At 48.7% G+C, this 27,131-nt stretch overlaps 1 protein-coding gene across 1 annotated transcript; it reads left to right on the top strand.

Annotated features, from left to right (window-relative positions):
- Positions 1-214: 214 nt before the first annotated feature.
- GPR156 (G protein-coupled receptor 156) lies at positions 215-26,060 on the top strand. The gene is made up of 10 exons (XM_055002199.1): positions 215-282; positions 2,596-2,857; positions 7,515-7,651; positions 10,644-10,779; positions 14,396-14,506; positions 17,563-17,688; positions 17,908-18,003; positions 19,311-19,547; positions 21,026-21,187; positions 23,716-26,060. The coding sequence occupies exons 2-10, from the start codon at positions 2,720-2,722 to the stop codon at positions 25,012-25,014; spliced, it is 2,442 nt and encodes an 813-aa protein (XP_054858174.1). The 5' UTR covers positions 215-282; positions 2,596-2,719; the 3' UTR covers positions 25,015-26,060.
- The last annotated feature ends 1,071 nt before the right edge of the window (positions 26,061-27,131 follow it).

The raw sequence follows: 27,131 nt of genomic DNA, 5'->3' as shown, positions 1-27,131 counted from the left end.
GTTAAATAGCTCTACCCACAATGTGGTGTGGCCATCAGAGTGGCAGACTAGGGTTAGGGAGGCCTGGTATCAAAACCCGCTCTGTCGTGGAAACCAGAACATAATCATACTAGCTTTGTAGCTGTAACTGGCTGTGAGTTGCCTGCTTGACAATGCAGAGAAAAATGTATGTAACCTGCTGGCTTTGTGATTTCTTTCTCCTTTGCAGATAAGAGGGATGGAGAAGCCCAGGAGCTGCAATTAAATTCTCTTTCCATAATCCACAGCCATGTGCTTCAAGTGGTAAGGATGATATTACAACCATGTATATTGCTCCTATTTCCATTCTAATGTGGAAGGTGGAGAGCAACCAGAGTTGTCTCCCCCCTCAACCAGGACTTTTTTTTTCTGGGGAAAGAGGTGGTGGAACTCAGGACCGCACAATGACGTCTAGGTGAGCCTGATCTCATCAGATCTTAGAAGCTAAGCATAGTTGGCCTTGGTTAGTAATTGGATGGGAGACCTCTAATGAAGACCAGAGTTGCAGAAGCAGGCAATGGCAAACCACCTCTGTTAGTCTCTTGCCCTGAAAACCCTGTCAGAGGTCGCCATAAGTCGGCTATGACTTGAAGGCACTGTCCACCACTACCATGTATCTCAGAACATGAGTGTGGGAAGACTACATCAGACAAGAACTTGTGTCAGGAGAAGGACCCTTCTGCCGGAAGATGGCATCTCTGCTAGTGGAACAAATCCTTAGATCTACAAGACATTGTGTGAAGGTGAAGGTTGTGTTAACCTGACTGAGATATGTTTTATGCTTTATTGCCCACAATAAATCTTTCTTTCTTTTCTATTACTGTTCATTCGACCCAGTGGTCTTGAACAGTCACTAAGAGTTTGTGCTTAGGCAGTTAATGGGAAACTACTCGCATAATGATAGGGTTTATGAAACGGCAGCCAAAAGCCTAGTAAACCCTATATGTAACCCATCCACCTTCATTGCTCAGTAACCTGGAAGTCTCGGCAGTAGGAGAAACAGAATCCTTACTAATTTGGGGGGAAATCAGCTCCTAAGTTTTAAAAATTCAGGACAGCTTAAAAGTATGTGATCAATGGATTCAATACGACTAAGGTCGCAGTTAAATGTTCTCTCTGTGGGATACCAGCATATCTACCTGACAAGACTACAGATGGTAAAGCATTAAGAGGCGCCAATGTAAAGGTGCGTCTGTATTCAGGATATGTTAAATATCCTGGGATATGAATTGGTAGGGGAATGCCAACTCTGAAGGTTGAGCAAACTCTTGTTGACCTTACCGTTGTGCTTTGGAAATCCAGATGTTTCAAACGAATTCCAATCAGATGTCAGAGCTCCTCAACATTTGCTCTCCCCATCAATTCTTTGGAAAATCCCTAGGCACTTGTAATTCACTAATTTGTCCCAGTTGCTCTAATTTAATAAGATCAAGCAAACACCACTCTGGATCTGGTTACAAGATCTTTGGCTTTAAATTAAACGCTCTCCTCCACGCCCTAGCTTCGTAAGAGATGGTGTTTCAGTGGCACTTACTTCCAAAGCAAGCACACTTAGGTTGATGGTTAGCGTTGGAGGAAAACTGAGCTGCCAGTTTACATTTCCTCTTTTTCAGGACTGAGAAACTTTCAAAGGCAACAATGGTGATTATAACAGAACTAGTAACAAAGCCTGTTGTAGGAAAAATACAATGGGCTGTAGAAAGGGGAGAGTGAGCAGGTAGGCATTGCTTCCTCCTCCAAGACTGATCCCAGCCATGTGAAGGTGGGGGGGGCAGACATTGCTCCTGATCCCGGCCAGGTGAAGGGGGGGGCGGGCATTGCCTCCTGCTCCGCGCCTGATTCCAGCTGGATGAAAGGGGGCAGGCATTGCCAGCTGCTCCGCTCCTGATCCCATATGGGAAAAGGTGGGGGTGGACATTGCTACCTGCTCCGCTCCTGATCCCAGCCGAGTGAAGGCAGCGGGTGAGCGGGCATTGCTATCTGCTCCACGCCTAATCCTGGCCGGGTGAAGCGGGGGCAGGCATTGCCACCTGCTTCGCTCCTGATCCCTGCTGGGTGAAGGCGGGGGGGGGGGGCAGGCATTGCCCTCTGCTCCATGCTTGATCCCAGCTATGTGAAGGTGGTGAGCAAGCATTGCCACCTGCTCTGATCCTGCTCCCAGCCGGGTGAAGGGGGGCTGGCATTGCTACCTGCTCCGCTTCTGATCCCAGCTGGCTGAAGGCAGGGGGAAGGCATTGCCACCTGCTCTGCTCGTGACCCCAGGTGGGTGAAGGCGGGGGAGGGCTTTGCCACCTATCAGGCCGGGACTAAAAGTTGTGGACATCTTAGAAACTTGGGTGTGTAATGAAAATTAACTTGTTGTGCTTGCTGTGCTCTTCGAAGCCTTTACATTGTTACTGTTAATTGTAGGAACAAGAACGTTAAACCAAAGGGTGCAGAAAGGAGTCATTCACAAGCGTTAAGTAATTGAGATCAATGGATTTTAACTGGTATACAGGTGGCTTCCCCAAATTCCCTAATAGTCATTTCCACTAAGCTGCTGTAATCGCTTTGTTTCCGACCCCACCTCACCTCCAGGGCAAGCCCCTTCAGGAGCGAGGAATTCTTTGCGAATAATTCTGGCTGAGGCGGGCTGTACCTGAGATCCAGCGCCGTGGGGCCACATGCCGTCCCTGCCACAGCGTGGCTGGCCACTGCCCGGATGATGTGGTTGAGAGGCAACTTTGGATGCGCCGTGGAGATGAAGCTCAATCACTCCAACCTGTGTGAAGGCAGCTATGGTTGCAGGAGCCCAGCACAGCAGGACAACACAGTGCAGGATTTCTGTACTATAAAAATTGTGGGTAAATATGAGGGGAGGAGTTCAAGCACTGAAGTGAAAGCTCTGCAAAGAATGCTGTTGTTGATGAATCTATTAAAAATCTCTAGTGAAGGATGCCTCCCCCCCCCCTGTATTTAGTGGTCCTCATCTTTTTATGACCAAACTGAAGCTATTGTACTTTGGTCACACCACGAGAAGACAAGATTCTCTGGAAAAGTCAGTAATGCTACGAAAAGTGGAAGGCAGTAGGAAAAGGGGAAGACCTAAAATGAGATGGCTGGACTCAAAAAAAGAAGTCCTCCAGTTTGCAGGATCTAAGCAAGTCTGTTGATAGGATGTTTTGGAGGTATTTCATTCATAGGGTTGCCATAAATTGGAGACGACTTGATGACACACAACACACATTATGTAAATACATGGGGAGAGAAGAGGAGCCCCGTGGCGCAGAGTGGCAAGCTGCAGTACTGCAGCCCAAGCTCTGCTCACGACCTGAGTTCGATCCTGGCGGAAACTGGGTTCAGATAGCCGGCTCAAGATTGACTCAGCCTTCCATCCTTCCGAGGTCAGTAAAATGAGTACCCAGTTTCCTGGGGGTAAAGTGTAGATGACTGGGGAAGGCAATGGCAAACCACCCCGTAACAAAAAGTCTGCCAAGAAAACGTCATGATGCGACGTCCCCCCATGGATCAGTAATGACTCGGTGCTTGCACAGGGGACTACCTTTACCTCTTTTTTTTTTAACCTACATGGGGAGAGAATGATTCTTCTCACTGCCTTTCTCAGGAGCCACAGCAGTTTTAAAATCCTCAGCGGCATACTGTGGACAGAGCACCCAATGGGTCACATTCTGCCGATTTTCAAACAAGCATAAACGTTAATTGTTGGGCAGCCGGTGTGCTGCAATGGTTAGTTTCGGACAAGGATCTGGGGGACTTCAGGTTTGATCCCCATCCTGCTGTGGAAGCTGGCTGGGTGACCTCGGACCAGTTACTCTTTCTGAGACTGGCCAACCTCACTGGGTTGTTGTGGGGATACAGTTGGGAAGAGCCCTGCGCTTCTTTGAGGAAGGGCAGGAAAAAGATGAACTAGATGAGTAGACGTAGTGTCTTAAGTACGTTTAGTATGTAAAATGTGTTTGGAGGCAGAATGTGGGTGGAAACCACCAGACGGAAATGGAACAAGGGAAGGTATGAGGTATGAGGTTGTGTCCCGGAGGGACATTCCACAAGTCGGACTTACCCACCTACCCTTAAGACTGGCACGTAACTGATCCAGTCAACCTTGGGCATTTTTTCCTAGAAAAATCCCGATCTCATTTTGAAAAGGCCTTGCAGTGCAATCCTATGGTGAATTACTCCAGTCTAAGCACATTGGAGTCAATGGACTTAGACTGGAGTAACTCTCCGTAGGATTGCACTGTTAGTGCCCTGTCCTGCATTGCTGCAAAGAGGCACTCACATTCCCTTTGAAAAATCCACCTTATTGTACAGCATAACGTGTGATCATGCAGACCTCTGTGAGCGTTTGTTCAGCAGTCAGGGATGCCGTGGGGTAAAAGGAGAACCCCAGCGTCAGCAGGGAGGGTGATCTGGGGAAATGGCCGTCTTAGGCTCTGCTGCAACCGCAGCATTTACGTTGGGCCCGAAGAAAACCCCTTGATCTAAAAAGTGGCTACTGCCGTGAGACAATTCTCCATCCAAGCTGTCTCCAATAGGAGATGGTCAGTCCCCCAAGGAAAGCCAGTATTGAGGGATGGTCTGTTGACGTGGCGGAGTGTTTGTCCCCCTCCCCACCTCACATGGCACAGCCTGCCTAAAGGGTTTTATATCAGGCTTAAATCAGGTTTTGCCAGTGTTTCTGACGCCCTGATATAATGTCCAGCATGACTCAGTAATGCCTAATAACAAATAACGGAACCATTTAGATTTTGACATCGCAGTTATTGACACACAAAGTGGTTTACAGCATCCTTTGAGGCCCTGCAGCGTACAAATGCTTTTCTTCCTTTTTGAGGTGGGGTGGTGGGTACAGATTTTGTACTTAGAATCATAGGTTGGGAGGAATCTCCAGGGTCATCTAGTCCAACCCGCTGCACAGTGCAGGAAATTCACAGCTACCTCCCCCCCTCCCCACACCCCCAGTGACCCCTGCTCCATTCTCAGAAGATGGAAAAACACCTCCAGGATTCCTAGCCAAACTGGTCTGGGGGAAATTGTTTCCTGACAATTCCCCAATTGGCATTACTCTGGGCATGTAAGAAGGGGCCAAGAGAACTAAGCATGTGCAACCCTTCCTGCCCTCCCTCTCATGATCTGCCCAGGTTCACAGAATCAGCATTGCTGTCAGATGGCCATCTAGCCTCTGCTTAAAAACCTCCAAAGGAGAGCCCACCACCTCCCGAGGAAGCCTGTTCCACTGAGGGACTGCTCTAACTGTCAGGAAGTTCTTCCTAATGTTTAGCCGAAAACTGTTTTGATTTAGTTTCAACCCATTGATCCTGGTCCATCCTTCTGGGGCAATGGAAAACAACTCCACACCATCCTCTATATGGCAGCCTTTCAAGTACTTGAAGATGGTTATCGTATCTGATGGTTATCACTTCTGACTGGGATAGTTCTTGCTGAGGCAGTAAATTTGTTTCTGGGCTGAACTACATCAGACAGCAGGCTCTTGTATTTGAACAGACCTCTGTACAGGGCTTTTTTTCAGGGGAAACGCAGTGGAACGGTGTTCCGGCACCTCTTGAAAATGGTCACATGGCTAGTGGCCTCGCCCCCTGATCTCCAGACAGAGGGGAGTTTAGACTGCCAAGCAGCATGGAGGGCAATCTCTGTCTGGAGATCAGGGGGCGGGGCTACTAGCCATGTGACCATTTTCTCCAAGGGCAACCCACTGAGTTCCACCACCTCTTTTCCCAGGAAAAAAAGCCCTGCCTCTGTACACAGAAAACTAGTTCATCAGGGAGAGGCTTCACCTAGCACCCTTGTACATTCATTTTCTATGTTAATTTTTTCCCCTCTTGTATGGAGGAAGATTCAGTCATACTTGTCCCCACTGCTTTTCTGAAGTGATGCAAGTCTAATGGGGGTTTACTACTTCATGAGGGTAAAACCACATCTTGCACAGAAGAACCATAATTGATCTGGTAGTATCTGGAGCAGGAAAATGTTTGGAAGGAAGGGTTAGGCTGCCCTTTTCCTCCCCACCCCCTGCTGCTGATCTTCCACTGAAACTCATTGGAAAAAGAAAATGTCAGAGAACAGATGCCTCTGGCTGCATGCAAAGTGTAGCTTGTATTTGCATTTTGAAGATGATCTTGATGGGCTATAGAACTTTTCCGATAACAAGAGCATCTGTTTCCAGATGACTCAAGGCGGATTTTTTTTTAAAAATTGCAAACAGTTCTGTTTCTTCTGGGCAAGGGAAACCACCAATACCCAGTCACGCACATCCAGTTCAGTTTTCATTATTCAGCTGCCATAGTTTTTATAGTTCTGCTGCTATGCCCATGTTTATGGAGGGGAAAATGTAGATGAAAATGATGAGCCGTATTAGACTTGTGGGAGAAAATCCACGGAGATAGGCTATTGGTCACACCCTGTGAAACTGAGAATTGGCAGGAAGTGCTTTTTACGAGACAAAAAAAAAATCCAACTTCCAAACGGTCTTGTTAAGTATTCAAAAAGACCTAGAAAGCCAGCGTACTTTGTACCCACTACTTGTTTTCAGTTTCAGCTCAAAACATAGAGTTTCTCTACACAAATCGGGGCTTTTTTTCAGCTGGAATGCAGTGGAACAGAGTTACAGCACCTCTTGAAAATGGTCACATGGCTGGTGGCCCCGCCCCCTGATTGCCCCTGCGCGGAGGGCAATCTAAACTCCCTTCTGTCTGGAGAACGGGGTGGGGCCACCGGCCATGTGACCATTTTTGCTCAGGGCGATTTAAACTTTAGAAAACTCCTCCCTTGTTCCAGCTGACCCAAAGTGACATCATTGTGCAGTCCTGAGTTCCACCACTGAGTTCCACCACCTCTTTTCCCAGAAAAAAAGCCCTGACACAAATCATCATACACCAGGATGCTCAAGTGTAAGGAGACGCAATGTTGGCTGGGAAGTGTAGTCTAAAAGTTTTAAAAGATCTCTCTTCAGAGGGTTTGTTAATTTCAGCTTCCCTTTCATCTCTCTACACTACCCTCCTGAAGAGAGATGAAATTGACAGAACCTTCAGGGAGGCCAAGATGAAATTAACAAACCCTCTGAGTAGTGATCTCCGCAAGCCCTCTGAAGGCTCTGTCAGTGACAAATGACACTTGATCAAGTGGAGCGCAAGTGAACAGGGAGATATACATGTGAGTCTGTTCACTTGCTGTTCAAGTGTCATTTGTCACTTGTTGCTTGGCCCTGTGAAGAACAGCAGCCCTCCCGGGAAGTGAAAAGTCCAGCCAATGTCCCGGGAGTTTACTTGTTCCAGTACAGAAGACGCTCTTCAGGCAGAACAACAAGGACAGATCTCTTTTCTTTCAAAACACAGTTGCTTATAAAACAGAGTTCAGTTGCTGCTGCTTTTACTGAAACGGCCAGTAAGCGCCCGCACTGCTACTTCTGGAAAGGTTGGTGGGTTTCTATAAGAAATCTCCACAAGTTCTTACTGTGCCCAATCTTTGTCTTCCCTCAGTCATCATCTGACAATAACTGTAAGAGCCCCCCTGTTTCCTCAGCTGCTCTCCGGGGAATTGTGTGGGTCCTGCTAACGGGTGGAATCCTGCTTAGCTGCTTCTTTCTCATCTTCACGGTTCGTTTCAGGAGAAATCGGTAAGGTCTGGAGCACAACGAGGCCACGCTTCTGCCTTTTCCCTACTAGCCATTGTATTGTCCCAGCGTTGTTCACAGACAGAACTCCTTACCATCTCTAACACACAATCTAGGAAGGTATTTTTTTCCTTTGAAAGTTGAGAAAGGAGCTACTAAAAGCTAGATGTCTACGTTTGTTTTCGAATGTCAATGCCTACGGCCTTTCTCCTCAATAAATCTTGGAAGACTGCTGGACAGAGGGAACTTGGGGGGCTCCTCCTTCCAGGCCAGCCAATGGAAGTCACATGGATCTTCCTGCTCACTAGATGGAACCAAATGGGCTAAAAATTCAATCTCCTGTTTGACTGACCAGTCAACGAGATCACCTGACCAGTTTGGTGTAGTGGTTAACAGAGGCAGGACTCTAGTCTGGTCAGCTAGATTGGATTCCCCACTCCTCCTCTGCTTGAAGCCAGCTGGGTCACCTTGGGTCAGTCACAGCTCTTCCAGAGCGCTCTCAGCCCCACCCATCTCACAGGGTGATTGTCGGGAGGATAATAACAACACACTTTGTAAACCACTCTAAGTAGGCATTATGTTGTCCTGAAGGGTGGTATATAAATTGAATGTTATTATTATTGATGCTATTATTGGCTTGCTTAGGTTTGGTGATGTGGCCTACTGTCTATTTTTCTCCCCTGGTGAGGTGCCTTGCTGGTTGTCAAGAAGAATGAAATATTTTGTGGTTGCTAAGCAACTAAAAGGAAGGTTGTCAGCCTATAGTGCTGGAGGAAGCGATGTGAGAGGTCCCAAAAGGAGACTGTGTGGTTAACGAGCCTGCTCTGGGCATCTCATATGCCGACAGCCTGCTTTACTCGAGTTGCAGATCTCGTTGGGAAAAACTGATGGTCCACACCTAAGGATGCCAGTCCCCCACCAGGAGTGGGGGATCCCCGGCTCCCACCCTCCACCCCACCCTGCTTCCCTCACCAGCAGGGGGGATATAGCCTCCCTGTGTGCTGTAGCGGCCCAATTTGGGCGAAATTGTGTAGCATGTCAGCACTACTGTGCTCTGCAGCGGCCAAATCCAGGCCAATTTGGGCCCAAATCAGCCCAGATTTGGGCATTGGGCCCAAATTGGGCCAAATTGGGCTGCTGCATAGTGCGGGAGCACTGCCGCGCTCCGCAACAGACCAATTCAGCCAGATTCAGGCCCAATTTGGCTCCCTGGGGAGCACAGGAGTGCTCGCAGGGTAGCCCATGACCGGCACAATGACATCACTTCCCAGAAGTGACATCATTATGCAAGCCAGGAGCATGTGAGCACAGAAAGGAAAAAACCCAGGTAGGAGCGAGGCCCCAGATCTCCTGCTGGGGGGGGGCATTGGGGGACCTGGCAGTCCTATGCCTGTGAGAAAAGGATGAGTTCATCTGCAGAGCCATCTAGAAGCTTGTTATCAGTTCGAGGAGCAAGGCTAAGGAGGGAAATGAGGCACCTAAGGTTGTCATGTATAACTTACCATCTTGTTAGCTTATCTTGAACCAGCTTGGTTCTCATTGTAAGAGGGTGCTGGTGAGAGAGCTTGGTTCAGTGGGAGAGGACAAGCCCTTACTGATTGGTTAATTCATCTTGCCCTGTGGCTGGACTTTTGGGAATAAAAGTTGGTCCCGTTAGCTATGCAGTTGCTCTAGGCTTGGCTCTGACGTGGTTGTGCCTTTTTCCACCTTGCTTTTGAAGCCTGGGGTCTGGGCATGACTCCTAGCTTGTGGCTACTTATTACTGTAGTATATTGGTTAAGTGGCTGGGCTCTGAGCCAGCACTCTGCTGGTTCGACTCCCGCTACTGCCATGAACTCTGCAGGTGGCCTTGGGTAAGCCCCTTCTCTTAGCCCCAGCTCCCCAGCTGTTTTGTGGGAGCTGTTTTGTGGGATAATGATAACACTGACTTTGTTCACCGCTCTGAGGGTGGTATATAAGCACACTGTTGTTGTTGTTGTTATTTACAATCATACTTGAATGCCTGGAACTCTGATGCTAGATTTTGCATCGCTGACCAAGCACTCTGGCAAGTACGTTTAGATGTTAGCAGGGCTTTTTTTCTGGGGAAAGAGGTGGTGGAACTCAGTGGGTTGCCCTCGGAGAAAATGGTCACATGGCTGGTGGCCCCGCCCCCTGATCTCCAGCCAGAGGGGAGTTGAGATGGCCCTCCGCGCAGCTCAGCGGCGCGGAGGGCAATCTCAACTCCTCTCTGTGTGGAGATCAGGGGGCGGGGCCACCAGCCATGTGACCATTTTTAAGAGGTTCTGGAACTCCGTTCCACCACGTTCCCCCTGAAAAAAAGCCCTGGATGTTAGGTTATTTAGCTTTTTTGGTTTATCTGTCGTTTTCTACACACTTTCTAGATTAGTCATTTTATTTAGTTATTAATTAACCAGTTGCATTTTATAACTGTGTGGTGTGTATTTGGTTTAACAGCTTCAATTTGTAGACAGCGTCCAGACCAGTTCTGGCCCAGAACAACAGTGTCTTCCTGGTGTGATTTTGTGTGAGAACCGTTCTCGCGTGAAATCGCACCAGGAAGACGCTGTCGTTCCGGGAGCTTGGCGCAATGTTCCGTGGCCAGTAAGCAGTGTGAAAACAGCCTTGGTTAACTTTTGATTGGGATTTGTCTTGCTGTCTCTAAAGTATAATCTGGTTAGCCTGAGGCTTGCTTCTCGCCCCAATGCCAGGTCTTAGAAAGGAACCTGGTGGTGCCTACAGGTTTGTTGGGCAGGTGGACCCTGAGACAGGCTTCCCCCTGACCTGAGAAACCAGCTTGAGTTCACCACAGACTGAAGGAGTAAAGCCCTGGCACGGTGAACATTAGACCATAACGCTCAGTCAAGACAGTCTGAGGCAGAGCACAGCGTGAAGTAAAATTGTATGATTTGCGTTGGGAGGGTGGAGTCTTGATCCACAGACCTTTTCCAGTAATGTTCTCCTTTATGTTTCTTAACTGCTGTGTCTGCTGGAGGATTGTGAAGATGTCCAGTCCCAACCTGAACGTTGTGACTTTGCTGGGCAGCAGCTTGACTTATGGCAGCGCTTACCTCTTTGGGATCGAGAAGCAAAACCCGTTGTCTGGGCCGTCCGTGGAGATGCTTGTTCAGGTAGGTGAAAGCAAACTGGGAAGAGAAGAGAGAGAGACAGCAATGTCCATTCACATTGGCTGGGCTCCAGAGAAATGTGTGAAAGCATTTGGCATGTGCACCCAAGCCGTGCCCTCCCCGTACCCACCAGCGCTGCACAGTCGCCCTCTGCAGAAGCCCACGCAGTCTCGGGGTGGCAGGGGCCGGGGCCAGTGGTGGGGAATCATCCATTTCCTTTCCAAGGGAGCATCTTGCAATCCCCCAAACTGCTAGTTAACTTCCCGAGTTCTGAAGGCAGTCTGTGAAGCAGGTGCAAATGCAACCGGCTGCCTGGGCCATTTATTCCTCACCCCCAAGATTTCAAAGTGGTATAACGAGGGTAGAGTGCAAACTGGAAGTACTACAGGAGTGATTGCTAGCAGCAGTTCCCTTATATCTAAAGCAATCTTCTCTCCCTAGTCAGTCAAAATCAGCCAAAATTTATTTCGATACAAAATCAGCTCCGGTGAATCCTACTATACAAAAAGCTAACCGTGTTCCTGACAACTCACTTCCTACCTTGGTGTGCCTCCAGAGGGCACTTCTGTGAACAGAAGCCCAGACGAAGCAGTCCGTTCCTCCAGATAGCATGCCATGGTGGGACGCCCAGGCTGGGATCAGGAGCGGAGCAGGTGGCAATGCCTTATCCCCCTTCACCCAGCTGGCATCAAGAGGGGAGCAAGTGGCAATGTCCACCCCTCCTTCATCCAGCCTGGATTAGGAGCAGAGCAGGTTGCAATGCCCACTCCCCCTTCAACCTGACGGAATCAGGTGTGGAGCAGGCAGCAATGCCTGCTCCTTCTTCACCTGGCCAGGATCAGGCACAGAGCAGGAGGCAATGTCCAACCTCTTTTCACCAAGCCAGGATCAGGAGGGGAGCAGGCAGCAATGCCCACCTCTGCCTTGACCTGGCCAGGATCAAGAGGGGGCAGGTGGCAATGCCCACCCCCTGCCTTCACCCAGCTGGGATCGGGTGTGGAGCAGCCGGCAATGGCTACCACCCCCCCTTCACCCAGGAGGACCCAGGTGGCAGTGCCCCTTCAACCTGACGGAATCAGATGCATCTGACAAAGAGAGCTGTGGTTCTCGAAAGCTGTGCTATAATAAAGTTGGTTAGTCTTAAAGGTGCAACTGGAGTCTTTATTATTTTGCCACCACAGACTAACACGGTGAACTCCTCTGGATCTTATTTATCTGGAAAATTGTCTATAGTGCCTCTCCACGGAACCTTGTGAAGGAGGCTTACAGAATAAAACATAATAAAACAGCACAGCATAACAGATGTTAATTAAAATGTAGCATTTAAAAAAACAGCCAGAGTGAAAAGCTATAAAATATGAATCCACTTAAAAGGAATTTTAAACAGTTTTCAAACTAAAAGCAGGCCACAAAATGGCAGTAAAATCAACCCCTTAATTAAAAGCCTGTGTAAAAAGAAACGAACACCCATGAAGCCGCTTTAACTGGAGATGCAGGGGACTGAACCCAGCACCTTCTGCATGCCAAGCAGATGCCCTGTCACTGAACCACAGCCTCACTCCCCCACTGCCCCAGTGTTTTATCCTAGTGCCTAAAAGAAAATAGGCACCAGTTGAATATCAGTGAGGAGGGGCCACCACTGAAAAAGCCCTGTATTTGCATGCCACCCGCCTCACCTTGGATAGCAGTCACATCATAGCAAGCAGGACTTACGAGGAAGATTTTAGCTGGCAGGCTGGACAGTAGAGGAAAAGGAGATCTTCCACATACATTCAAGGCCTTTCAGGGCCTTAAAGGCAGGAAGCAGCCCTGTGAATTGTGCCTGGAAACAGATGGGTAGCCAGTGCAGATCTTAGGGTTGACGGGTCCCCTTCCCTTCCCAGTGAGAGGGGGGCCCGGTACTCACCTTGTCTTTGCTCCTTGTGCACACACGCTCATGCCTGCACAATGACATCAAGTGATGTCCTCGCACAGGCCTGAGAGCGTGCATGCGCTTTGCAGTGGGCCGATTTGGGCCCCAAACGGTGCCAATTCAGCCCGTTTGGGCCCCAAATCAGCCTGCTGTGAAGCATGGGAGTGCTCTCAGGGCTACATAATGACATCCCTCCTGGGAAATGATGTCATTATGCCAACCTGGGAGTATGCCCAGGAGGCCTGTTTCCACACCTTTCCTCCCTGCCGGCCAGGTGAATAGTAGCAGGGAGTAGCGGATGAGAGCAAGGGATCCCTTGCTCCCACCAAGGGATCTGGGATCCCTAGCAGATCTTTCAACATGAGGGCAATATGATCCTTGTATCCCACCCCTGACAGTAGCCTGGCAGCTGCAGCTGAATTTTCCAGGCAGTTTTCAAAGGAAGCCCCACACAGAACACATCAAACTCATCTAACTTGGATGGGCTCACCATGGCCAGATCACACATTTTTGAAGAAGTGCTGCAGTGTAAGATCCCTTGTTTTCTAAGGCGTCAGAAGCTTCAGACATAAGAAGTGAGAGACATTAACAATGTGGCTAAGAGGTCAATTCTTGATAACTGAATATGCTGTTCAGCATATGATAAGGAATGGAGCCAATTGCTGGCAAACTTTAAGAGCTAATTGTGAGCAGCCAGAGGTTCGTTTCAGCTGTCCACCATTGGTGTTGCAGCCTCCGGGCCCTGTGGCCAGGTCAGTGGTGGGATGCAATGGACAGCAGCCTGGATAGCCATTTTTAAAACTATATATTATATATATTATTTCAATTTCCAAACATACAAACATAAATGATACCGTATGATCCTATACCTAAAATAAAAACTACATACATACATTTAACTGGAACTTACTTAAACCTACTTTTGATATTTCACTTCTATTTAAATATCTTATTCTGTCTTTCCCCTGTGTCTTCATATCTAATAACATAAGCAAGTATTATCTAAGTCTTTCCTTCTGTCTTTGTTAATTTAATTTTGTTCTTAGTTTTCATCTACATAATTAAAAAAGCTTTCCATTTATCTTGAAATTCCAAAGTCGGTCTATTATATATAAAAGAAGTTAATTTTGCCATTGTCGCATGCTCATCTAATTTATTCTTCCATTCCTCCTGCGTGGCCATGATGTCTCTCCATAAATGCAGAATTGCTCCCAACTATCTATTGCCTTCATGTAGTCATAGTTGGGGGCATTTTTGCCTTTGTGCTCTGGAAGATGAAGGGGCAGCATCTCCTGCTGTCCTTCTCTGAACTGTAAGGCATGGTGGGGAATCTGGGAAGTTGCCATAAGAACCTGAACTCCTTTCACTGGGTTAGAGAATGCCTCCAGTTAGGGAACGTGGCTGGGCTCCACGGATACCTACATTTTCTTGCATGGGAACAAGGGAGAAGAAATTTCCTTGCTGGAAACCTTTGCCCACCGTACTGTGCGCTTCTTCTATGCTTTGTCAAGCACAGCTTGCAAGTTTTTCCTTTCCCACCATGCCCGAGAAAAAAACAGTAATTTCTTTAATATACATACATTTATTTATGGATATTTTTCAGATCTGAAGTGTACTTAGTTGCTCTTGTAAGGTTAGTGTCAGCCAAAAGAAAGAGCAAAGCCAACGTGGATCCTTTTCTTAGTCTCTTCCCCTTCCTTTTTGCAGATGAGGATCTGTTTGCTATGTATCGGGGGCTCCTTGGCCTTTGGACCCATCCTGGGGAAAAGCTGGCGGTTGTATAAAGTGTTCACTCAGCGAGTCCCAGACAAGAGAGTGGTGAGTTGCTGTCCGGCCCAGTTCTCCAGAACAGTGTGCAGATCGGCCTGCGCATCAGTTCTTTGGATGTAAAGGGACAGCCCCGTATTGCTCCTCACTGAAGGAAGAGCAGGAACTGTTTCTGGTCAAGGAGATAGCAGCTTGAAACACCCTCCTTCTCTTCCTAGATTCCAGCCTTGCAGGACTGATTCCCTGACCCATAGGGATGCCAGCCTCCAGGTGGTAGCTGGAGATCTCCCAGAATTACAACTGATCTCCCAGTGATAGAGATCGGCTCCACTGGAGAAAATGGCTGCTTTGGAAGGTGGGACTCCGTGGCATTGTGCCATTCTGAGGCCCCTCACCTCCACAAACCCTGCCCTCTCCAGGTTCCACCCCCAAACCACCAGGAATTTCCCAACTTGGACCTGGCAACCCTACCGACCCATGTCTGGGCTGTGCCACTTTAGAGTGCAGCTCCCATACTGACATTCTTCCCCGTGTTAAAGAAATGAAACCTCTTCGTGTAAAAAACAAGTGTGTTAGGATGAAAGGGTTCCAGCCTCGCTTTCTCACCAACAGGCTAGTTTTCTGTTTGAATGAACAATTGTGTGGGAGAGTCCCCATGCGTGGATTGGGGGTACAATTGAGACACCAGTTTATTGTCTCAGTGAGAAGATCATGGTTAGATTATCATCTGCTTCCTTGCCAAACATCCTTCCCCAGTAGAAAAGAGCAAGAGTCCAGTAGCACCTATAAGACTAACAAAATTTATGGTAGGGTATGAGCTTTTGTGAGTTACAGCTCACTTCTGAAGAGGAGACAGATGACTAACACATTTTATTAGTCTTATAGGTGCTACTGGACCCTTGGTATCTGAAGAAGTGAGTTGTGACTCACAAAAGCTCAACTCTTGATCATTTCTACTGCTACAGACAAACTAACAGGGCTACCCATCTTGCTCTATCTCCATGGAAGGAGGGACCAAGAGACACGACAAGCCCGAGGGCCAAACTAGAAGTGACGAATTACACTTGAATGGCAAATGAAATGAGCTGGTTATCCTGAGGTTACTGTGTCCGGGGTCTGAGGCTCAGCCCCCGGACTTATTGGGAGAAGGGGATGGGAGACAGCCACCCAGCCACCCCGACAGTCACCCAGGTCCCGAACAGGCCAGCAGCAGAGGGGCGGAAAGAAGCACCCAAGCCGCAGAGGGTCAGATGGGGCAGGTGGAAGCCAGCTAGCCCCACCCTCCAGTGGGAAACTAAGAGCTTAGGCAGAGAGAGTGAGGATTGCCAGGAGGGGACCAGACGAGAGGGAGAAGGCACAGGAGACAGGGACAGCCAGTCATCAGACAGACAACAACCTTACCAGCAGGAGAAGAAAGGCATCAGAGGCAGCACAGGGCCCCACCCCAACCTGCAAGCAAGGTGGAAGGGAGTAGCAAGGACCAGGTGAGGCTGGGAGCAAGGCAGCCTCAGGTGGGACTGCCTGAGGCAATCAGCAAAGAAAGCCCGGCAGCCAGCAAAGGAGGCACAGGTGTGGCTGGCCAGAGCATCCAACAGAACAACACCAGGTGTGGCTGCCTAGGACAGCCTGGGCCATGGCTAGAGTGCTGGGGGGCGTGGCTGGCAGGTGGAGCCAGGAATGGGTGAAGGTATATACGGGAAGTCCACCCAGAGAATGGGGTGGGTTGTGAAGGAGTGGTGGTAGAGAGGTGGAAAGTGGTGAAGGACTGGAGTGTTTAGGAGAGTGTGCAAGCGGGGAGGGGGAGGGGGAGGGGGGGTTGGAAGCAAAAAGCAGAGGCGGAAGGGAGTTTGACAGGTTGAGCAGGCCTGCGAGTGGTAGAGAGGGAGCGAGGGTGATGTGTACCTCCTCTCCTTCCACAGAGCTGGAGCCTGTGTTGTCCCTGTCCACACCTGGGCGCTGGAATTCAGGCTCACCAGCGCTCTGCCCAGCAGCGCCCATGCCGAAGCCTGACATACAGGATAACTATGAGCTGTCAACAGGAGAGGGAGATAGTAATGACAGACGATTCTGAATTAACCAAAGAGCCCTTCAGGGATGGCGAGTCTTGGTTCCTTCTGTCTTCATCTCTGTTCCAGTGGATCTTGAGGACGGAAGACGGGTGGGGTCGTGATTCAGGACAATCATGTAAAGATCTGCGTCTGATAGGAAAGACAGAATGAGGAAGCATGGCTGGATTATACGTTTGCGTTGGGGGGGGGGGCTTGATTTAGGGTTGCCAGCCTGCAGGTGCCATCTGGAGATCTCCTGGAACTACAGCTGATCTCCAGACTACCGAAACCGGTTCCCCTGGGCAAAATGGCTGCTTTGGAAGGTGGACTCTATAGCATTACACCCCACGGGAGTCCACCCCTTCCCAAACCCTTCCCTCCCCAGGCTTCCTCCTAAAATCTCCAGGAACCCAGTGCTGGCAACCCTAGCTCAATGCAAGGGACAACCCCAAATTAGCAAGAAGCTCAGAGATCTCTGAGGGTGTAAACAAGCTGTCAGTGGTATTACAGGTGTGTGAGACTGGGCACATCTCCCTCCTAGACAAAGCCAGTTATGTTTTTGGCTAGTTGCCCTATCAGGCAGGGCCAAAGAGGAGAGCAGGACAGGTAACCCCCCCCCGGAAATGCTAATATATGGTAGGGAGAAATGCTACTTCTGGAAGGGAATGGTGACAGAGTAGGAGGGGTGAGAAAGTGTGACTGGTCGGGCAGAACCAGGCTGGAGGAAGGGAGGGGGGGATAAAAACACATTAAATAAACCAATTCCCAGTATGTTCTCCAGACATACATATCTCCAAACTAGATATGGTCAAGGGGCTGGGAGCTGTGTGTATCTATTGCCGTGCCCACCTGCTCCTTCAAAAGCTGCTGCTTTAGAAAAACAGAATCCATGAGTGAGCACCCCCCCCCCTTCCATTGCCTTCAGGGTTTTTTGGAATGCAAATGGATCTCTTCTAGTTTGGCCCTCATCGGAGTGGGGTTTGGGGAACATCTTTAGTTGTGCTCTTGTCCGCTGCCTTGTAGCCTAACAACACTGAGAAGTGTCCGTCTGTCCTGCAGAATATCAAAGACTTGCAACTGCTAATAATGGTGGGGGCATTAGTGGGTGCCGACATCGTCCTGCTGTCTGCATGGATCTTCTTGGATCCAGTCCAATGTCTGCAAAACCTTAATGCAGATGTGAAGGTAAGAAGAGAAGGGGAAGGATGAGATGGGAAATGTTAAGTCTTTTGAGGATGCTTATTTGTGCCCTTAAAGCAAAGCTGGGCAGAGGAGGGGGTGTGGTCTGTTAAAGCCGGTGCCAATTCAAGCACAGTCCTGTGGCAGAGATCTGGGCACAGGGAACGGCTGGACGCTGCAGAGAAGAGCAGGTGACCTCAATGCTGTGCGTCTGTTCTCTGCTAGGTGACCGAGAAGGACCTGACTTGCATTGTGTACCGAGGGTACTTTTGTACGTCTCTGTATTCCGACCTTTGGCTTTTTCTCTTCCTGGGATTTAAGGTATGTCATTCGTTGTTCATTCAGAGGGACCAAGAGACACGACAAGCCCGAGGGCCAAGCTAGAAGTGACGAATTACACTTGAATGGCAAATGAACAGACTCACGTGTATTCCTCCTTGTTCACTTGCACTCCACTCGAGTGATCGAGTGGAGTGCAAGTGAACAGGGAGGAATACACGTGAGTCTGTTCATTTGCCATTCAAGTGTAATTCGTCACTTCTAGCTTGGCCCCGGGGCTTCTGACTCCAGTTAGTATCCATGACAAGGGCTTAAACGAGCGTTACCAGCACTTGGAAGCAGATGCTTGTACTCTCCACTTCTGACTGCCAATTGCTTACAAAAGAGGTTCCCACCCAATATTTGGAACACCTGGAATTGGATGGTAAATACTTTGCACGTGGCCTTGTGATGCCACTCCTCCTCCTTCCCTCACCCCTTCTGCACTTGTCTGCCCCAAACCCCATTAAACAGCTGCTTCTAATGTATTGTCGAAGGCTTTCACGGCCGGAGAACGATGGTTGTTGTGGGTTTTCCGGGTTGTGGGTTTTGGTGCTACACCTCTGAAGATGCCAGCCACAGCTGCTGGCGAAACGTCAGGAACTACAATGCCAAGACCATGGCAATACAGCCCGGAAAACCCACAACAACCATAGCTGCTTCTAATATTTCTTAGAATCTTACTCAGGGCTCATTTCGAGGGGGAACGCACAGGAACGCAGTTCCAGCAGTTCCCCAGTTCCCCAAAGATGTCACATGTCAGGTGGCCCTGCTCACCTGACTCTCGGCCATTTTGGGCCCGTTTCAGCCTGGATTGTGGCCGAAACGACCCAGATCGGGCCTCTGACAGGTGGTGGATCACGCTCCCACTCAGCAGCAGCCCAATCCTGACCATTTTGGGCCCCTTTTTGGGCCATTTTCAGCCCCTTTTTGCCATTTTGGGCCCAATTTCGGCCCTGAATGGCCAGGATTGGGTCCAAAACAGCCAGGATAGGTGATGTCAGGGGGTGTGGCATATGCAAATCAGTTATGCTAATGACACACTTCTGGCGTTGTCAAGCGGTGTGGCATATGCTAATGAGTTCCTCCAGCTCTTTTTCTATGAAATGACCCCTGATTTTACTGGATGGTCAAGGAGAGGCTCATGAGTAAGTGGGCCAGGATTACTCTTCCAGACTCTGGGAAGTGTTAAAACTCTTTGGCCCTTTATGGCAGCAACCCTAAGCACACTTCCTAGGGGCGAAATCCTATCGAACTCAGTTGAATTTACTTCTGGGTGTTGCAGCGCATCTCTTGTCTCTTGGCCGTAGGGCGTCCTCCTGATGTACGGGGCCTACCTTGCTGGTCTGACATATGACGTCAGTTGTCCGCCAGTCAATCAGTCCCTGACCCTCATTGTTGGCATCACCGTTATATTTTTGTCTGCCAAAATGACGCTGGTGGTGAATCGGTTTTTCCATTCGTGGCACAACCTGGTCTTTGGGACAATCTCAGGAGGAATCTTTGTCTGTACAACTACCATGAACTGTTTGATCTTTACTCCACAGGTATGAAATGAGACATATTGGGGGGAAGTGAAGAGGCCAGTTGAGAGAGAGAGAGCAAGAATTGGAACCTTTGTTTTCAGCTCAGCCCAGGGGCACCAAAGCATAGAGAAAGGGAGGGCGGAGGGGCAGGGGGAGCTGTGAGCTCTGCCCTTGCTGCTTCAGAACTTGGGTCAAATATGCAGAAGTGAACAGCAGTCTGAGTGGCTCATGGGCAGTTTCTTTGGGAGGGGCCGTGGCTCAGTGACAGAGCATGTGGTTGGCATGCAAAAAGTCCCAGGTTCAGTCTCTGCATCTCCAGTTAAAAGCACCAGGCAGTAGGTGATGTGGAAGAGACCCTGGAGAGCTGCTTCCCGTCTGTGTAGACAATACTGAGCTTGATGGACCGATGGTCTGATAAATCGGCTTAAAATCTTAATTCTCTCACAGAAGAGCTCCAGTTCTCCAGAGAACCCGCCTGACACACACACGCATTATCCCTGTTGATTGGCAAATATGTATATCCTAGACTATTGATCCAGATGTCTGAAATAAAGAAGAACGCTTGACATTCCTGCTGGCAAGTATGTGCCATCAGGGCTTTTTTTCAGCAGGAACGCGGTGGAACGGAGTTCTGGCACTTCTTGAAAATGGTCACATGGCTGGTGGCCCCGCCCCCTGCTCTCCAGACGGAGGGGAGTTTAGATTGCCCTCCTCGCTGCTCCAGCGGCACGGAGGGCAGTCTAAACTCCCCTCTGTCTGGAGAGCAGGGGATGGGGCCACCAGCCATGTGACCATTTTCGCTGAGGGCAATTTAAACTTTAAAAAAACTTCCCCCTTGTTCCAGCTGACCCAAAGTGATGTCACTGTACAGTCCTGGGAGCATGTGCGCACTTTGCACACATGCATGTGGTACCAGGGGTACTACCTCCCACCAAGAGTTGCTCCCTGTGCTGGCAACCCACTGAGTTCCACCTCCTCTTTTCCCAGAAAAAAAGCCCTGCCTGTATCCATTTTGAGGGCATCCTGAAAAATTCACAATTTTAAAAACATTTCTATATGCGCTAGTAGAACTCATCACACGTGCCCAGTGTGCGTGATGATGTCACTTTCAGGAAATGACCTCATCACGCAGGTCAAAGGGCGGCCCAGCGTGTGCTCTTGAGCTCGCCAAAGGGCTGAATTCCCCCCCCCCTTGCAGGCCCGATTTGGCCCGAAACGGGTGCGGGGTTGTGCTGCGCCACCCAGGGGTGCACCGTGCACCTGGCTAGGTAAGTGGGGTCGGGGGGGGAGGGGGTGGGAGCAGGGGATCCCCCACCCCAGTTGGGGGATTAGCAAGCCTACTTCAAGGCCTCAGTTTGGTTATATAGACAGAAATGCAGACTTTGATGCAGCTTTTTGCATATTTCTTTCAGTGTCTCACTAGCTTTTCCCTTCTCGCTGTTTCATTTCTCTGAAATAACTTATTTTTTGTAACTGGAATATACTTTAATGTCCAGCAGGTCCGACAATTGAAAGCTTTTGAAAACCAGAACGAAGGCGTCAGCCACGTGGCCAAATTCTTCACTAGCTCCAGCAAGAACTTCCACTCCACAATATACAGTGAGGAGGAGATTGGACAGCTAATCGGGGAAAAGAACACCATGATGCATTTGCTGGCTGAGGTGGGAAGCATTTTCGGAACAACAGACGGAACAGGCCACTCCTGTCTCCCTCCTAGGAATAGGGTTCCCAGGTGCCCGCCAGTGTTGGGCAAACTTCCGCTGGGCGATCGGCAGGAGGGGGCAAGCTCCTATATCTATATAGCCTCTATGTCTATAGCCTCTATATTCAGAGGTTAAAAAACCATGGAATATCAGTGTGGGGAGGCAGCAACCTGGGAGAGCCTCAGCCTCTATGCTCTGTTTGTTTGACTCTCCAGTGGCAACTGGTTAGCCACTAGGGGTATGCAATTCGGGATTCTGATTCGGATAAAATACCCAAATCAGGCCCGATTAGGCTTGCCAAATCAGTTTTGGCAAAACCGAATTGCAAATTGCCAAATCGATTTGGGTTGATTCGGCAATCATTTTGCTAGCTATTTGCATTTGCTAGCCGTTTGCATTTGCTCCTGGCTTTCCGGGAGCCTGGGGCCGGGGCATTTTCTTTCCGAATCAAACCAAACTTGGTGGGGACCTTCTCTGAACTCTCCTCTAACTACCCCCCAAGTTTCAGAAAGATTGGACTTGGGGGGGCATGTTATGCCCCCCAAAGAAGGTGCCCCCATCCTCCTACATGCTCCATTATTCTCTATGGGGAAAACCAAGCCATCTTTCTATGTGGCTTGGGGTGGCATTTTGCAAGCAAAATGCACTCAACTTTCAGGGGACCTGCTCCCATCTGTCCTCCCACCCTCCCCCAAGTTTCAGGGAGATAGAAGGTGCTGCTATCCTCCTCCACTCCACTAATCCCTATGGGAGAAAAAAAGAGGCTTGTCTGGCTAGGGGTGGCATTTTGCATGCAAAATGCCCCCAACCTTCAGGGGACCTGCTCCCACCTGTTCTCCCACCCTCCACCAAGGCTCAAGCAGATCCCACTTTGGGGGGGATTTTATGCCCCCCCCAAAGGTGGTTCTCCTGCCACACCACTTAATGTCTTTCTACTGTGAGGAAGACTTCCACACAGCAGAAACACATGGGATTGGGGCTGTCAATGGCCACAGCCACAGTCCACCTGCACCCAAATTTCCAAAGACCGCACATCCCCTCCCCAAAACTTAACCTTTCCTGTGGCCAGCCACTTTCTCCCAAAGTGGGATCTGCTTGAGCCTCGGTGGAGGGTGGGAGGACAGGTGGGACCAAGTCCCCTGATGGTTGGGGGCATTTTGCATGCAAAATGCCACCCCTAGTCAGACAAGCCTCTTTTTCCCCCCATAGGGAATAGTGTAGTGGAGGAGGATGGGGCACCTTTTTTGGGGGGCCATTTTATGTGCTATCTCCCTGAAAGTGCTATCTCCCTGAAACATGGGGGAGGGTGGGAGGACAGGTGGGAGCAGGTCCTCTGAAAGTTGGGTGCATTTTGCTTGCAAAATGCCACCCCAAGCCACATAGAAAGATGACTTGTTTTTCCCCTTTGAGAATAATGGAGAGTGTAGGATGCTGGGGGCACCTTCTTTGGGGGGGGGCATATCATGCCCCCCCCCAAAGTTCAATCTTTCTGAAACTTGGGTGGTAGTTAGAGGAGAGTTAGGAGAAGGTCCCCACCAAGTTTGGTTTGATTCGGAAAGAAAATGCCCCCCCCCCAGGCTCCCAGAAAGCCGGGAGCAAGTTCCCCATTGAAAATAATGGTCGAATCTTTCCGAATCAAACCCGAATCGTTCAGATTCGGGTATCCCAAATTGGTTTACTGATTCGGGTTTTCCTTTACTCCGAATCAGTATACTGAATCAGGCTGGCCCTGCACACCCCTATTAGCCACTGGACTGGATGGACCACCGGTCTGATCCAGCAGGGCTCTCCTTACGTTCTTATGTGATTCATGCTGCATTTTCAGGCATAGTTTGTGTACAGCTTTTGGAATTTAGAAATCGGAACCTGAGATTTTGTGCTGCTTGAGTTCTCTAAAGGGATTCAAGTGAAGATCCTGGATCCTCTGAACTGTGTCTAGGCAAACAGGCTCATGGACAGAATGGACTCTTTCTGTATTAGTGCTGCCATCTCCTGAAAGCTGGATGATTCAGTCTGTTTATCGAAAAGGATGGTGATTGTTGCCTGGTCTATACATGCAGCAGAATGTAGTGGTAGTATCCTGAAATGGTATAGGGTTATAACACTTCAGGCAGCAAGTGAGAGGTGCCATTTCTTTCCTACAAGTAAAACAGAACAAAAAAAAGTTCCCTGAAATAAAAAAACCCAACAAATTAGCACACCACGGAGAAAAAAGTCTCGCAGTTTTCATCTACGTGTGCCATTTCTCTGCCTGCAGAGTTTCTCCCACATGGGAGCGTTAAAAAATGAGCCCCTCCCTCATACTGCAGTCTGAAGTGGTACAGTCCTTTCTGCCATTTAAGGACTCTACCACCACATTCTCCTGCATGTGTAGGCCAGCCCAACTTTTCTGTTCTTTCCCTTCAAATCCTCAGACATGATATTGCAGTGGAGTAGATTTCTGGGGGAATTAAACACTGGTGTATCCCTTGCTTTGTTCCATGCAGAAGGATACGGCAATTGCAATCCTCCAGGAACAAGTCAACAGTGCAAAGGAGAAGCTGACCAGACTTGTGGCTTCAGAGGATGATCGAGAAGCTATTGACTCCCCATTTCCTTCTGCTTATTCTTGTCCTTGGGACCTCTCTGCAGCTGACTGCTCTTCAAAGGCAACCGAAGACACACCAAGAGACCTTTCTTTACCTGGCCAGGAGCAAAATACATGGCAAATTCTCCAGTTCTCAAATTCACCACCCATTCCAGGTTCTTCTAATAAAAATGAGTGTGTTGGTGATCCAAAATGTACCAGTCAACCAAACCTACCACCGGAGATTCCTGACAGGTGTAGACCGTTGAGCCGTGCTAAAAATATTTCTGATTGTTCAGGTGGTCCAGATGACCGTCACAAATGGCTCTTTCAATATGCTGCCCCATGTAGCACAGGAGCCCTACAAGAACCACTCAGAAAGAATTTCTCAATACTGAGTGTGGGAGCAGAACAAGACCAGGTTCGGCCGCAACTGCCGGGGATCAGTTACGTAAGCCGTGACAAGCTTCAAGAAGTCTTACAAGAGCTGAGTATGGATCACAAAGCCAGTAGCCAGACATCTACCAGGGGGGCAGAGCAAAGTGCAGCTTGTGAATGGAGCACAGGAGGGTGGCCACAAGAGATTCAGGCCACCACACTTACTAGGCTTAGTCCTTTTAAGATAGAAGCAGAGACGAAAATCCCCACCTGCCTACCGGGCTCTACGGTCCCTGATGCTTGGTGTATCATGAACAGACGAGCCAGCAGAAGCCAAAGGAGTCACAGCAAAATAAGCCAGTTTCCTTGGGCTACAGAGAGTGACACCACTGAACAACATTCTTTGCATCAGCCACTCTCTTTCCCGTCTTCCGTGTGTAAGGGCAGGCTTAACTATAAGGCTGAGAACTGGTCAGAACATCCGAGCAGAGAAGAGAGCAATTGGCTGCTGGACAAGCATCCCATGGAGAACTGTGCGCCTCTCCTGTGTCCAGGCAGTCCCATGACATTCCATCACCAGCCGCGTGATTTCGCAAGCCGTACAGCGCAACTTTATCTGGATTCTGACTCCAGCAGCACCGCCTCCTCTGGGGGTGCGAGATGCTGCCATCACAGACACTGTTGTGATCTCTGTCACCACAGCCTGTCCTCCTCTAGTGACGGCTGTAGCACAGACATGGACAGTGAGCCTAGCATCTCCCTATACTACGGGTCAAACCTGTTTGGTAAACCTCAGCCCATTGTGAACTTCAATGAGGATTTAGAGCCCACGTATGTGTAAAGGCCTTGGACGATCAAGAGTATAATGTGCAGGGTGGGGAGGGAGTGCAAAAGGCTCTAAAACTTAATTTCTCCGAGTGTCCTTTTTCCAGGATGTCCTTTCCGGCTCTCTCCTTGCCTGTGAGCACAGGGCAAATCCTTGGGAGTCTAGGGGAAAGCCAGCACGGTGTAATGGTTAGTAGCATCAGTCTAGGGTCTGGGAGACCCAGGTTCGAATCCCCACTCTGCCATGGAAGCTTGCTGGGTGGCCTTGGGGCAGTCATACCCTCTCAGAGTAACCTACCATCCTTGGTGGTAGGATGGGATAAAAATCTTCTAAACAGACATTTATCTTAGCCATTCTGTGCCACAGGAAGGGGTTCCTATCCTGACCTCTCACTGTGTGCTGGACTGTTCTGTTAGTGAGTGTCCTCTTCCAGTTGGAAGCAATAAAGAAACCTGTTGCAGAAGCCTACTGAAGTCTCCTGTGTGTCGGCAACAGCGCAGAAATATGGGGTGCACTGAAAGAAGGGTATGTACACCCGACCCAACATGCCTCAGAGAATGTCACAGCCCCCTGTGTGATTTCATACAAAAACTAACCTTTCAAATAACTTAATATTTAAGGCGTGTGTAAAATACTGTCAAGTTGCAAACAACTTAGAGTGACCCCTGTAGTTTTCTTTTTTAAAATACATTTTATTTAAGCTATAAACAGAAAACAGAAAAGATTAAAAAAACACAACAATCTAAAAACACACACTAACAATACATATAAACACGAAATAACAAACAAGACAAGCAGCTAATAATAATAAAAAGAAAATACAGTTTAGAAAGATTAGAAAAAGACAAAAACTAAACTACAAATTGAGTTCTGATTTTCTCCGCAACAACTATATATCATTTTCAAAGTCTTGCTTATTCTCTGTTAAACGTAAGAGCCCTCTTTTTTCTATTGTTCATGATTCTTAATCCATAACTCCAGATATCATCAAATCATTATTATCTATTTCATGTAAAAAGTCTATAAATGGTTTCCATTCAGCCAAAAATGTAGATAGTCTTTTCTCACAGACCATCTAGTCCAACCCCCTGCCCAGTGCAGGATCAGCCTAAAGCATCTCTGACAAGTATTCATCCAGCCTCTTCTTGAAAACTGCCAGTGAAGGGGAGTTCACCTCCTCCCTAGGCAGCTGATTCCACTTTTGAACTACTCTTGACTGTGAAAAAGTTTTTCCTAATATCCAGCCGGTACCTTTGTGCATGTAATTTAAGCCCATTGCTTCGGGTCCTACCCTCTGCTGCTAACTGGAACAGCTCCTTGCCCTCCTCCAAATGACAGCCTTTCAAATATTTAAAGAGAGCAATCATGTCCCCCCTCAACCTCCTCTTCTCCAAACTAAACATTCCCAAGGCCCTCAGCCTTTCCTCGTAGGGCTCAGTCTCCAGACCCCTGATCATCCTCGTTGCTCTCCTCTGCACCCTCTCAATTTTGGCCACATCCTTTTTGAAGTGCTTGGAAGCATAATCGATTTTCCATAGTGAATAACTGGAAGCTGAGGATCTGAAATATCAAGTGTGACCTATAAATAGGTAAAGGTCTGTAATCCCCTGTGCAAGCACTGAATCATTACTGACCCATGCGGGGGGACGTTGCATCATGTTTTCTTGGCAGACTTTTTACGGGGTGGTTTGTCATTGCCTTCCCCAGTCATCTACACTTTACCCCCAGGAAACTGGGTACTCACTTTACCGACCTCGGAAGGATGGAAGGCTGCGTCAACCTTGAGCCGGCTACATGAAACTGGCTTCCGCCAGGATTGAACTCAGGTCATGAGCAGAGCTCAGGCTGCAGTACTGCAGCTTACCACTCTGTGCCACGGGGCCTAGTGAATCTAAGATGCAATGCTGTTCCCTTATTTATTACTGGAAAAGGTCTGTGCCGAAGAAAAAAAATTAAAGGAGGACATTTTGACTTTTATTTATCTAATTTAGTTTGAGACTAATATTGTTTACAATTGTTTACTTAAGATACAGTTTTACCTGTCCTTATTTTCTTTACATGTGTTCTGTTTTATGTTTTAATTGATCTATTTTTAAAAAAAGATTAATTGTCAGCTGTTAATAATTGGAATT

This window comes from Eublepharis macularius, chromosome 18, assembly GCF_028583425.1.
Source record: "Eublepharis macularius isolate TG4126 chromosome 18, MPM_Emac_v1.0, whole genome shotgun sequence".
NCBI lineage: Eukaryota > Metazoa > Chordata > Lepidosauria > Squamata > Eublepharidae > Eublepharis > Eublepharis macularius.
The sequence above is the reverse complement of the archived record's forward strand: the minus strand, read 5'-3'. Positions and strand labels throughout refer to the sequence as shown.